We start from the raw sequence: 15,102 nt of genomic DNA, 5'->3' as shown, positions 1-15,102 counted from the left end.
AGTACGTTGAACCATAAACGTCAAAATCATTCAATCGCGTATTGGATTTAACTATTTGTGGATTCTTATAAATTCTATTATAACTTTTGGATTATTTTCAATCTCGGTCTATTTCTGAAATTTATTCTTACATACTTTTGATTTTTAACCCTATATGCTAACATTGCCTATGTAAATTTTAAAATTGATTGTCTTTACATTGAACGACAAATCTATGTGACGTATAAAATTTTCTGACGTCAGACACGCAAATCAATGAATGTGATTGTAGATAGATGTTTTTGTGTTCTGTTAAATTGTTCCTTTTAAAATTATTATACGATGATGACTGATGTACCCATATTTTGACTGTTTTATTTATTGTGTCTGTTTAGTTAACGCATCAATGTAAATATAACGGAATTTGATGAGACTGTCATCAAAGTGAGAGGGTTAGCGCTATAAAACCAGATTTAATCCACCGTTTTCTACATTTGAAAATACCAGTACCAAGTCAGGAATATGACAGTTCTTGTCCATTCGTTTTTGATGCGTTTTGTTATTTGGTTTTGCCATGTGATTATGGACTTTCCGAATCGATTATCCGGTAAGTTCAGTATTTTTGTGATTTTAGTTTTTATCAATAAATGAAATATTTTTTAATTATTTTGGTATGAAATGAAATCTAGGATGTGCGTTGACCTATAGCTGTTAATTTCTGTGTCATTTGTTCTCTTGTGAAGAGTTGTCTCATTGGCAATCATACCACATCTTCTTTTTTATATTAGATAAGGACTTTTGAATGCTGAAGAACCCTACTGTTAAAAAATTCATATGAATGATAAAACATATAGATTATATGAAATTATAACAGAAGGGCACATTTACTCTGTTGTTCAGATCAGAAGTTTTTGCACTACCAAACTTCCTGGAAACATTGTGCTCTAATATGCTATAAAAGTATGCTGAATTATTCAGCATATTTCAGGATAAGGTAATGACTGCAACTGTATTCGAATTTAAATAAATTAGCCATTAATGCTTTAAATTGCAGAATGTAACTTAAAAGCAATGGGGCTATATAATGGTTGTTTTAGTACTTCAAGTATGAGGTCTTATGCATACATTTTATTTTCTCCTTTCCTCTTTTTGATTTATTAACTCATACAATATTTTTTCTTATTACAGTTTGTAATGTTGAAGTTCATGTTTCTGTACTGTTGACCTGTGTCAGAGTTCTATGTAAACTTTACACATCAGTGTGCCGGTCTATGACGTCATCCATACAGTCTGCAGAAGCCAATGGGGTCACTCCAGTCTCACCAAAAACTATAAGGATATTCAAGGTTATTAAATTATTTATATCACTAGAACTATTAATGACTGTCGATAATAAAGATAAATTATATACTGCTGATTTAGAAAATTTTGCAATGTTTTTGTTTATTGTGAAAATTTCAATCAAGATAGTTTTTGCAAAAATAAAGAGTGACATTATGAATTATTTTGATAGCTTTTCTTGTATGTTGCATTATCAGAAATTGTAAAAATAGCAATTTCACATTTTTGTTCCTTGTTTAACAATTGCAATATATGTAGAAAAAAAAATTCAAGAAATCATGAAAATTTATGAATGTACAGTTTATATATATATGTTAATGAAAAAATGATGGGTCATGAAGAATAAACTGTGAAAGTCAATCAAACTTCTAGTCATTGCTTTTAAACATTCAGCTCTGAGGGTTCATGATGAAGGTAAATCAAGACAAGTTCTAATTAGGACTTATGATATTTTTAAAGAGTTTTTTGCATTGTTTACTGCATTGGACATTTTGTATGTCTGAAGCCTTTTCCTAATTGACCTTCATACAGAATTATCAAAACAAAACCTTTGAAATCCAGGAGAGTTTAAATATTTGGTGAGCTATTTAATGAACATAAACCAACAATGAATTACCAATTTTACATATGGTCAGCTTTTTTTTGTAGTCATTTCTATGTTGCAAATACCATTTTTGCATTTGCATTTTCATATGTATAATATAGTGTGTTTGTACATTTCGATTTTTTTCAATAATAAAATGTTTCAGCCAGCAGAAAGTCTATGGCAGCTTCTGGAAGACTGGCTTAATTTGCTACAAGTAGAGTTTGATCAGAAAAGTCCCAGACAATCTTAAATGGCAAATCTTTCAGAAAAAGATAATAAATCTCATCCAGCTGAAAAGCCAAAGACAACGAAAACCACTAACTCTTCAAGTGCATCTCCACAACAACAACAGGCAGCTAATCAGTACTCAGATGAACATTGTAGTAAAGATAAGCTTCAAGTATCAGAAGGGATTTGAAAACATATGAGTTTAGAGGACCAGGATGTCATTGGTGCTACATTACCAAGGATCTGTGGTGTTGTTCAGGCATTTTATATCACATGTTCTTGTCATACCCAATCAGAGTAAGATATTTTATATCACATGTTTTGTCATTCTCAATCAGAGTAAAACATTTTATATCACATGTTTTGTCATACCTAATCAGATTAAGACATTTCTATCACATGTTCTTGTCATACCAAATCAGAGCATGACATTTTATATCACATGTTCTTGTCATACCCAATCAGAGTAAGACATTTTATATCACATGTTCTTGTCATACTCAATCAGAGTAAGATATTGCATATCACATGTTCTTGTCATACCCAATCAGAGTAAGATATTTCATATCACATGTTCTTGTCATTCTCAATCAGAGTAAGACATTTTATATCACATGTTTTGTCATACCTAATCAGATTAAGACATTTCTATCACATGTTATTGTCATACCAAATCAGAGCATGACATTTTATATCACATGTTCTTGTCATACCCAATCAGAGTAAGACATTTTATATCACATGTTCTTGTCATACTCAATCAGAATAAGATATTTCATATCACATGTTCTTGTCATACCCAATCAGAGTAAGATATTTCATATCACATGTTCTTGTCATACCCAATCAGAGTAAGACATTTTATACCACATGTTCTTGTCATACCCAATCAGATTGAGACATTTCTATCACATGTTCTTGTCATACCCAATCAGAGCAAGACATTGTATATCACATGTTCTTGTCATACCCAATCAGAGTAAGACATTTTATATCACATGTTCTTGCCATACCCAATCAGAGTAAGACATTTTATATCACATGTTCTTGTCATACCCAATCAGAGTAAGATATTTCATATCACATGTTCTTGTCATACCCAATCAGAGTGAGATATTTCATATCACATGTTATTGTCATACCCAATCAGAGTAAGACATTTTATACCACATGTTCTTGTCATACCCAAACAGATTGAGACATTTCTATCACATGTCCTTGTCATACCCAATCAGAGCAAGACATTTTATATCACATGTTCTTGTCATACCCAATCAGAGTAAGACATTTTATATCACATGTATTTGTCATACCCAATCAGAGTAAAATATTTCATATCACATGGTCTTGTCATACCCAATCAGAGTACGATATTTCATATCACATGTTCTTGTCATACCCAATCAGAGTAAGACATTTTATACCACATCTTCTTGTCATACCCAATCAGATTGAGACATTTCTATCACATGTTCTTGTCATACCCAATCAGAGCAAGACATTTTATATCACATGTTCTTTTCATACCCAATCAGAGTAAGACATTTTATATCACATGTTCTTGTCATATCCAATCAGAGTAAGATATTGTATATCACATGTTCTTGTCATACCCAATCAGAGTAAGATATTTCATATCACATGTTCTTGTTATACCCAATCAGAGTAAGATATTTCATATCACATGTTCTTGTCATACCCAATCAGAGTAAGATATTTTATATCAAATGTTCTTGCCATACCCAATCAAAGTAGGACATTTTATATCACATGTTCTTGTCATACCCAATCAAAGTAAGACATTTTATATCACATGTGTTTACATTATTGGCATGAAGAAATTTATGTTTATTAAGTTTTTGTTGATGACATTTTGTTTTTAAACAACCATTTTGTTGAACATTAATTTTTTTAATGCATGCCATTTTTTTTTACTTCAAAATGCGATTAGTTGTTCTAATATTTAGTTTTTATTTTAATTTTAGGATTACATCACCAACATTCATAGAGTTTGTCTGTAAACATAATAAGGTGCTCAAAGTTTTAGTTCAAAGGTAAACTCACACATGTCACATATTGTTGTTTTACATTAAGATACCTGTAACATAATTAGAATACGTTTTGCATTATACCCTAAGATGGTTGAACACATGCTATAAATTAAAGCAGTAAAATTAAGGAATTTTTACTATAACTGACTGAAAGATCAGGTTATTTGATCATTATTCTTAAAAGATATGTGTTTGAATCAAATACCCTGGTTTATTACTGCAAATTTATTATCATTAATAAAATATTGTTGGAAATTAATTTATAATTAAAGAAATAGAGTAAAATGCCAGATACATGTGAAGCAAGGTCATATTTTAGTTATAGTAGAACCTCATTGTTTCGAAATACTTGCAAAACATTTTCCTCCTTTACATTCCTGACTGATGATACAAGATACATTCTTGAAATGAAACAACATAAAATGTAATTGGGACCTTGTACAATGTTGTAGGAATAGAATCTCAAATAAGTCAAATAGTTTTGTTGGGTCCCTAAGACTTCGCCATATTGATGTACTATTGAATGTCCATAATTAATGTCTCAGTTGATATATTTTCAGAAATACCACTGTGATATTTGATCATTTCCATTTCTTATTGGAATGTCCATAATTAATGTCTCAGTTGATATATTTTCAGAAATACCACTGTGATATTTGATCATTTCCATTTCTTATTGGAATGTCCATAATTAATGTCTCAGTTGATATATTTACAGAAATACAACTGTGATATTTGATCATTTCCATTTCTTATTGGAATGTCCAGAACTGATGTCCCAGTTTATACATATCATTAAATTACAGGTATGAATTAGTATATATTTATATGAGTACTGTAATTTCAGAAATAATGGCATGCAGGTATTATTGCGATTTTGTCATTTTAGGCTAAAATGCAATTTTAATTTTTGGGATATGGGGAAAAATCTAGTTTAATTCATAATTCTATAAAAATTTCAAAATGAGAGTTAAAACTATTGCGATTATAAGCCTGTCGCATTTCGCAATAATAAAAATATCGCAATAATTTATTAATTTACAGTATTATAGATAACTAATGAAATAGAGATGACTCCAGATACCATATCTCTATATTTATTATGTGTATCATATTTATGACAAACAAAAGTATAGGTAATGCAGAAAACACATAATTGACAGCTCCTAATGATTCATAGTCCTTCTTAAACATTCTGCACATGCTGCAGGGACAGAATGATGGATTAATAGTGGCACCATTATAATTGCGCTCAAGGAATTTTGTATATTTACCAGGAAAAATATATTTGACAATTTTATTTAAAAAAAGATGTGACCAAAGGGGTGTGTACACCATTTACTCCCCCTCCTTCATCCCCCACTGACATTTGTATAATTTTATATTTCAAATACAAAAAGAAAAAGAAGGAATATGTAGTGATTCAATTTGTTTTATACATGGAAAAAAACTTTATACATTTTATCTTTTGTTTTTTATTTCAAAATATAAAAAAGAAGATGTGGTATGATTGCCAATAAGACAACTCTCCACAAGGGACCAAATGACACAGAAATTAACAACAACAAGTCACCTTATGGCCTTCAACAATGAACAAAGCCCATAGTCAGATTTAAAAGTCACAAATGTAAAACAATTCAGAAAAGAAAACTAATGTGCTAATTAATGTATAAAAACAAATATGAATAAAAAACAGATATATCACACAGCAACGAACAAAAAACTTTATTTTAGCAGACAACAATTTCGTTTTTGTAAACTTCCAAATTATCCCACCTTTAGACTGTATTTGATGCAAAAAGAACTATTCATTTATTATATTTACATTTAGGATACAAGTTATATCAATTTTATTGTTTGTTTTCTTATGAGTTGTTGAAGTGTTATATTGGGAAGAATATGCTGTAATGAAGAAGTTCATTGGAAAATGAGATATAATTTCGGAATGCGTCCGAAATGTTTCTTCTGCCAATCAACATTACAGATTATTGTGCAACATAAATAAAATAAATACTAGCCAAGTTCAAATTGCAATTTTAGAAAACAAACTTAACATAAATTTGTGATCAATGTTATTAATATAATTATTTTAATAATTTTCCTCAGCCTTTTGTGAAAAGAAGAGAATGGTTTTACCAGAATATATCTGATGATGAAAATCCAAGTGAAGTATTACATATCCCAGCTACTGACGAGGACATTCTCATTATAAATAGAGGTAAGAACGTATCCCAGCTACTGACCAGGACATTCTCATTATAAATAGAGGTAGTGTTTTGCTAAATGATATATAAAAAGATAGGGGAAATAATCTTTTTTTTTGTTATTTTTACTTTCCCCTCCCATATGTCTTAATTAACTGAAAATACAGCTAAATAATAAAGCAAAGACTGATTAATAAGACAAGCAAAATTCTTTTTAATCAGTTGATTGATCAAGATGACAGCAGTAGCATTGCATATTAAAGTAATGTTGTTATTATTATGAATTAGAGTACATATATTTCTTTATTCAAATACACAAACCATAACTAGTTATTAGCAAAAAAATATTTAAGATTATTTTATGTTTATTACGCGCAATTTTACACCAGTACCCATACCCTCCTTCCTTGATGGGTGCATTTTACATAGACAAATATAATCGTATAATATAATCAAAATGAGGATGTTAATTTGATGTATGCCTTTTTGTGCTTCTTCGTTACATTTGTTGCTTTTATAGTGATTAAGATGATAACACAATGTTGACTGCTGTACCCCTATTTTTGACATTTCACCTATTATGTCTGTTTGATTTGTTCACGCATCGGTGACTATATAATGGAATTTGATGCGACTGTCATACAAGTGAGAGGTTTAGCTAGCTATAAAACCAGGTTCAATCCACCATTTTCTACATTTGAAAATGCCTGTACCAAGTCAGGAATATGACAGTTCTTGTCCATTCGTTTTTGATGCGTTTTGTTATTTGATTTTGCCATGTGATTATGGACTTTCCGAATTGATTTTCCTCTGAGTTCAGTATTTTTGTGATTTTACTTTTTTGTATATAAAAAAGATCATTGTGTAACAAAGGAATGCTCCTTACCGTTTTTTTTTAAATTATTTCATGACTAGAGAGTAACGTCTTTCATATGTCTCTCATACAACATATATTGAATGTTAGAATTGTGTACAAAACATAATGATTTCATGTTTACAAAACTGATTACCGTACCTATTTTTTATGAACAGAAAGACTATTTGACAGTAGCTGTGATAGGGTGCTTAAAGAAAATCCTGATAAATTGAAGAAAGGACTGGCGTTAAAGTTTGATGGTGAAGAGGGAATGGTACTTATATTATTTGGATTATTTGTAATCCATCTTTTGTACTTCTCTTTAAAATATTTTGTAGATATACAATGTGTTTTTAAATATTTACGTCAGATAAGTAATATTGATTATTGTAACTTTAATTAGGTCTTTCGTGGACAGACCTTTTGTTTTTCTTCTGATTTTTAGCTCACCTGGCCCGAAGGGCCAAGTGAGCTTTTCTCATCACTTGGCGTCCGTCGTCCGGCGTCGTCCGTCGTCCGGCGTCGTCCGTCGTCCGGCGTCGTCCGTCGTCCGTCGTCGTTAACTTTTACAAAAATCTTCTCCTCTGAAACTACTGGGCCAAATTTAACCAAACTTGGCCACAATCATCATTGGGGTATCTAGTTTAAAAAATGTGTTCGGTTACCCGGCCAACCAACCAAGATGGCCGCCATGGCTAAAAATAGAACATAGGGGTAAAATGCAGTTTTTGGCTTATAACTCTGAAACCGAAGCATTTAGAGCAAATCATAAAATTGTTTATTAAGTCAAGATCTATCTGCCCTGAAATTTTCAGACGAATCGGACAACCGGTTGTTGGGTTGCTGCCCCTGAATTGGCAATTTTAAGGAAATTTTGCCGTTATATGGTTATTATCTTGAATATAATTATAGATAGAGATAAACTGTAAACAGCAATAATGTTCAGCAAAGTAAGATCTACAAATAAGTTAACATGACCGAAATGGTCAGTTGACCCATATAGGAGTTATTGCCCTTTATAGTCAATTTTTAACCATTTTTCGTAAATCTTAGTAATCTTTTACAAAAATCTTCTCCTCTGAAACTGCTAGGCCAAATTTATCCAAACTTGGCCACAATTATCTTTGGGGTATCTTGTTTAAAAAATGTGTCCGGTGACCCGGCCAACCAACCAAGATGGCCGCCACGGCTAAAAATAGAACATAGGGGTAAAATGCAGTTTTTGGCTTATAACTTAAAAACCAAAGCATTTAGAGCAAATCTGATAATTGGTAAAATTGTTTATCAGGTCAAGATCTATTTACCCTGAAATTTTCAGATGAATCTGACAACCTGTTGTTGGGTTGCTGCCCCTGAATTGGTAATTTTAAGGAAATTTTACTGTTTTTGGTTATTATCTTGAAAATTATTATAGATAGAAATAAACTGTAAACAGCAATAATGTTCAGCAAAGTAAGATTTACAAATAAGTCAACATGACCGAAATGGTCAGTTGACCAATATAGGAGTTATTGCCCTTTATAGTCAATTTTTAACCATTTTTCGTAAATCTTAGTAATCTTTTACAAAAATCTTCTCCTCTGAAACTACTGGGCCAAATTAATCCAAACTTATCCACAATCATCTTTTGGGTATCTAGTTTAAAAAATGTGTCCGATGACCTGGCCATCCAACCAAGATGGCCGCCATGGTTAAAAATAGAACATAGGGGTAAAATGCAGTTTTTGGCTTATAACTCAAAAACCAAAGCCTTTAGAGCAAATCTGACACGGGGGTCAAATTGTTTATCAGGTCAAGATCTATCTGCCCTGAAATTTTCAGATAAATCGGACAACCCGTTGTTGGGTTCCTGCCCCTGAATTGGTAATTTTAAGGAAATTTTACTGTTTTTGGTTATTATCTTAAAAATTATTATAGATAGAAATAAACTGTAAACAGCAATAATGTTCAGCAAAGTAAGATTTACAAATAAGTCAACATGACCGAAATGGTCAGTTGACCCATATAGGAGTTATTGCCCTTTATAGTCAATTTTTAACCATTTTTCGTAAATCTTAGTAATCTTTTACAAAAATCTTCTCCTCTGAAACTGATGGGCCAAATTAATCCAAACTTATCCACAATCATCTTTGGGGTATCTAGTTTAAAAAATGTGTCCGATGACCCGGCCATCCAACCAAGATGGCCGCCATGGCTAAAAATAGAACATAGGGGTAAAATGCAGTTTTTGGCTTATAACTCAAAAAACAAAGCGTTTAGAGCAAATCTGACATGGAGTTAAATTGTTTATCAGGTCAAGATCTATCTGCCCAAAATTTTCAAATGAATCGGACAACCCGTTGTTGGGTTGCTGCCCCTGAATTGGTAATTTTAAGGAAATTTTGCTGTTTTTGGTTATTGTCTTGAATATTATTATAGATAGAGATAAACTGTAAACAGCAATAATGTTCAGCAAAGTAAGATTTAAAAATAAGTCAACATGACCGAAATGGTCAATTGACCCCCTAAGGAGTTATTGTCCTTTATAGTCAATTTTCAACAATTTTTATAAAATTTGTAAATTTTTACTAAAATTTTCCACTGAAACTACTGGGCCAAGTTCATTATAGATAGAGATAATTGTAAGCTGCAAGGATGTTCATTAAAGTAAGATGTACAAACACATCACCATCACCAAAATACAATTTTGTCATGAATCTATCTGCTTCCTTTGTTTAATAGTCACATAGACCAAGGTGAGCGACACAGGCTCTTTAGAGCCTCTAGTTTTTTCTTCTGCCGTCTGAGATTCTTTTTTTTGTTTTACAACATATCGAATGGATTTTTAAGCCAATGATGTTGTACAGTAATGGGGGTTTCAAAACTCACCCTGTGTGACCAAACACTTATTCTTATAGGAGTTATCTCCCCATGTCCCCTTTTTCTTGTTATAGCCATATCTCTAAAACCATAAAAGATTTTAACAAACTGTTTTCACCACATTGTTCGTCTACTCTTAAGAATGATGTGGTTAATTTTGACTGGAGTGATCGGAAGACATCTTATGGGAGTTATTTCCCTTTGAAAATTTAAGATAGGCGATATGTTGGATCAATTCATACATTATAAGTCGGAGAAGTCTACAGTCTTTAGATATGAAGTCCTTGGTAATTTTGAAGGAAATTGAGGCTAAGGTCAAAGGTCAAGGTCATGTTTTAAATTTTAAATTTTGCTTGTTATCGTTATTCAAAAGAAACTGTTACAGTAAATGATATAATTTGTTTGCCAAATAACTGTTTACAATAAGGCGCAACTTCAACCTATTAACTCGAAGAGTTTTGGTTATCCCTTATAGGAGTATTCTCCCCTTATGCATTTGAAATCAGTACTTTTACACAACCATACAAGTGATTGACCTGGGGTCTTTTGATTTGAGATCACTAATCTATGACCTCAAAATTGAGGTCAAGGTCAAAGGTCAATTTGACGTTCTTGATTTTGACCTTTGCTAAAAATTATTTCTGGTTTATTATAAAACGATTAAGTCTACTGCATAAACCTATTAATCTTATTTTCTTTTATATCAGTTTGATTTACCACATTACATCAACACGGAGTGACATTTTCTAACAAGGTTTTTTAAATTTCATTCTTATTATCGAGGTGGAAAGACCTTCAATTGTTCTCTGAAGGATTGGTTTTTAATGATATATTCTTGTTGTTAAATATTAAATCTTTAAATGTCATAAATATATCAATTTTTTCCAAAAAATAGGTTTTATATGTGTTTATTTATTTTACATTAAGAAAATGAATAAATAACAACAAAATTTCTTACTCTGGTTTTTGTCTATTAATGTCAAAGGAATACCAAGGATACATATCATTTCCATTACCAGAAATACTCTTTTACTATTCTCTGAATTCTTATGTCATTTAAATGTTTTATAGGCTATCTGGATCCCGCCATCTGACACCAATTAAAACCAAACACGAGATCAGAAAGTTAACAATTGGAAACAAGCATATTGCTTAGGATAAGAATTCATAACTTGCTCTCCAGTATTACCAATGTTATTTCAACTGATCGGGCGGAGCTTTTGTTTTAATTTGCATAAGGACAGTCTATTTGAAGATGTGTGTGACAAGGATGATTACCGTTATAATTATTTCTGATTTCTAATCACCTATCAGTGTCATCAAAGGAATTTACAAAACAATGACTGGCACTTCATTGATGAGTTTATCCTAAAACACCTATCTATAGATGGACTGTTTTATTGTGAGCGAATCGTTAAACTCCGCCCAGTCAAGTGAAATAAATAGAGTAATACCATTTCTTGGTAAAGAAATTTAAATGCAATGGCCATGAAATAAAGAACCAAATGGGATATCTTAATCATTAAACATTATTTTTACTTGATTAATTTAGGGGCAGGGAGTAGTGAGAGAATGGTTTGATGTTTTATCTAAAGAAATCCTAAATCCAGATTATGCATTGTTTACCCAGTCAGCAGATGGTATGTAAAATATTTTAAGGCTTAAAGATAACCGTTTACATGTTTTAAATGTCCAAAGCACTCTTCTGATCTACCATCAACAAGAAGGCTCAAAAGGAAAAACTTGAAAGCTATGAATGTTTAAATACTTCAATTGCTACATGACCAAATAGACCTTAACAAATAGTTATGAGGAAAAATAAGGAGATGTGCTGTCATAGAGACAATAAACTTTGGATGATTTCAGAAATATTTAAAAATGTCAGATCTTTAAATTTAATGTTGCAAAAGAAGCACAAAAATTTCAAAGATGGAACCATTTTTTACACCAAAAACTACTGTCACCAAATTTAGATCTTGGTATAGAAATACATTTCCAAGGTCTTGTTGAGAGAGAAAAAATGAAACTATTGCATACCTGAAAAGGAACACATGTACAGGAGGGACTTGGAAAAAAGTTCTATATACTCTATAATTATATTAATGGATGGTTCTTATAATGTATGCATTAATACATGACAACATATATTATGTACGTTGATATATATTTAAGATGTACTTTTTAGCCCAAAATTACATTCTCATCCTATTATTGCGTGAATATCTTTTTAAGGAGTTCTTTTTTACCCTTTTACGAAAATATCTTTTTATAGGGAGTACATTCCAGCCAAACAGTAACTCAGCTATTAATCCAGACAACCTTAACTACTTTAGATTTGCAGGACAAATCTTAGGACTTTGTCTCTATCACAAGCAGTTAATCAATGTTTACTTTACCAGATCATTCTATAAACATATCCTTGGTAAGTTTGATTAACTGTAAGTTAAACCTCGTGAAAGATACCAGGCTTGTAGTTTAGAATGTAAGAGAATGCTTTAAAGTCTCATCCGTAATAATTGAATAAAAATTCAAATAGGAAGTTGTAAGACTTTACAAACAAAAATTTCTGAAAAGTTGTTATTATCATAATATAGGTTAATTGGTTAATGTCATTTGGATAGTTTGAAAAAAATGTTTGCTTTTGAAAAATGAGAGACAAAAGATACGACAGTGATATTTTCACTGGCAAGTCAAAAACAAACTGACAATATGAATGTGATAGCTAACAACCAAAAAACAATGAAAAAACAAACTACATAAAACGCAACCTGGAAAACTAAAGATTGAGTTAAAAAAAAAAGAGGGTGATCTCAGGTGCTCCAGAAGAGAAAGAAGATTTTGTTCCATATGTGATACCCATCGTGTTACACCTATAAAAGAAGTAGACACCTCAAGTGTTCAGGCATTGTGCAAAGAAAGCATCACAAGTTAACATACTATCTTTTAGCACATTCTAATTAAATAAAACAACAGATTGAAACACTAGGATATCTGACTATTTAGATAGTATATTATTATTCCCATAAAAAACAGGAATAAAAACATATGTACAATTTGACCTTTAATTTGTAGGTATTCCAGTGAACTATACAGATGTGGCATCTATTGATCCTGACTATGCTAAAAATCTACAAGTATGTGTTTTATTCAAACATTTTCCCTTTAATCAATCAAGAATATGAAACAATTAACAGAAGAAAGATTTGATATCTCTTGAAAAACTTGCTATCAAATACAGTAACTGATTATCTGGTTTCATGCCATTAATATAGCATTCAAGAAACCAGTGACAGTATGGACATTTTACTTTTTCTCTTGCAAAGCTAAACAAAGATAACAAATGCATTGATAAGTTCTGTTTTAAACATTTGTTTGTTTTACCCAAAAATATCGATAGATAAAATATGATTTTTGCAGGGTAAATTTTGAATAACTATCTGTGACATTCTATAGATATTTATACAAATAGCCAGTCAGAGAATTTAAATAGAGACAAAAATTCATATAATGACTGTAATGTTTTTTTTATGTCTATGAAAATCGAAATAACATCAAAAATGTGTAGCAGGTTATTTAAAGTGTGCAACACATTTTTTATGTTATTTCCAATAGGCAGAAAAAATATTACAGGCATTTCTTATAATTTAATTCTTAATTCCATTTTAAACACGAGTAAATCAAGAAAAAAACGTTGATGACGTCAGGGTCACATGACAAAATTAAGTCTATGAGCTGATAAGCAAAATATTGTCAGTGTATTAGAAGACGTGTTACATCCAAAATTAAATTAATCAACCAGTGACTGAAAAAAAAACCCATTAAATTCACGAATGCAAGTAGTATATGAGTTAATTATCAGTGTTGTTCTGTCACAAGTTGAATATTTCGAATATTTTTCGATATTTGAATTCTTTGCTTTTTTTCTGAAATTAAAGTAGAAAATGCAAGGAACTATATCTTTTTCAAAGCCTTCACAATATATTTTGATCTGACGTCTTGACAATGCCTTTTGTTATATGACGTCAGAGGAGTGAAATAACTACGTTTATTTCACATGTGAAATTATCCTGTCTTTTTTTTCACTGGGAAATTAATGAAATTCACTGCAACCTATGTAATAATTTCTCATAATGGTTGTTGACTTTATATAACAGTGGATACTTGACCACGACATTGACAACTTAGGATTGGATCTAACATTTTCTGTTGAGACTGATGTGTTTGGTGTGACGCAGGAAGTAGAACTAAAACCTGGAGGCAGAAAGATAACAGTGACAGAAGAAAATAAGGTAACATCACCTTGAAGAAACTTATTGGGTATATTCCAGATAGAAAACTAAATGTAGAGGGTAATTACAGATTAAAAATGAAACTTTTATAGTCATTCATATTTTACTATGCCTTTATGTAATAATGAAGGTATACGTATATATGTGAATAGACTGTTGTACAAGATAAAGCATTAAAGAAGGTCAGTTCACTTTAATTAGGGATAATACAGATTGATATACATAAAAAAGTTGATTGAGAGAAAAGTATTTTTGAAAGGTTTATAAGTGCATTTATATCAAAACATAAATAGGACAGAAGCTTGTTTACGTTCATAAGATAGTATCCTAAAATAAATTTTGTAATAAATAAATTCCATTTTTTCTGTATTTTACTTATAAATGGACTTAGTTTTTCTGCCTGGAAACATAACATTCACTCTGTGGTAAAAAAAATTATAATTTTAATAACTTTCTTAAACTATCCTGGATTTGTACCAAACTTGGACAGAAGCTTGCTTATGATCATAAGATAGTATCCAGAAGTTAACTTTGTAAAAAAAATCCAATTTTCCTGTATTTTATTTATAAATGGACTTAGTTTTTCTGCAAGGATACATTACATTCACTTTGTGGTTAAAGTTTTTTAAATTTTGATAACTTTCTTAAACTATCCTTGATTTGTACCAAACATGTACAGAAACATGTTTCTAATCATACGATATTATCC

The 15,102-nt window shown here is 30.9% G+C and overlaps 1 protein-coding gene across 1 annotated transcript in view; it reads left to right on the top strand.

Annotated features, from left to right (window-relative positions):
• Positions 1-2,156: 2,156 nt before the first annotated feature.
• The window catches only part of LOC143048850 (E3 ubiquitin-protein ligase HACE1-like), a 72,331-nt gene continuing 59,385 nt past the window's right edge, over positions 2,157-15,102 (top strand). Inside the window, exons 1-4 of the mRNA XM_076222719.1 lie at positions 2,157-2,306; positions 6,292-6,403; positions 13,177-13,238; positions 14,259-14,393. Coding sequence (XP_076078834.1) covers positions 2,157-2,306; positions 6,292-6,403; positions 13,177-13,238; positions 14,259-14,393 — 459 coding nt within the window. The remainder of the gene's footprint in view (positions 2,307-6,291; positions 6,404-13,176; positions 13,239-14,258; positions 14,394-15,102) is intronic.

The sequence above is a fragment of the Mytilus galloprovincialis genome, chromosome 10, assembly GCF_965363235.1.
Source record: "Mytilus galloprovincialis chromosome 10, xbMytGall1.hap1.1, whole genome shotgun sequence".
In the NCBI taxonomy this organism is placed as follows: domain Eukaryota; kingdom Metazoa; phylum Mollusca; class Bivalvia; order Mytilida; family Mytilidae; genus Mytilus; species Mytilus galloprovincialis.
This window is presented reverse-complemented; position numbering and strand designations above follow the sequence as displayed.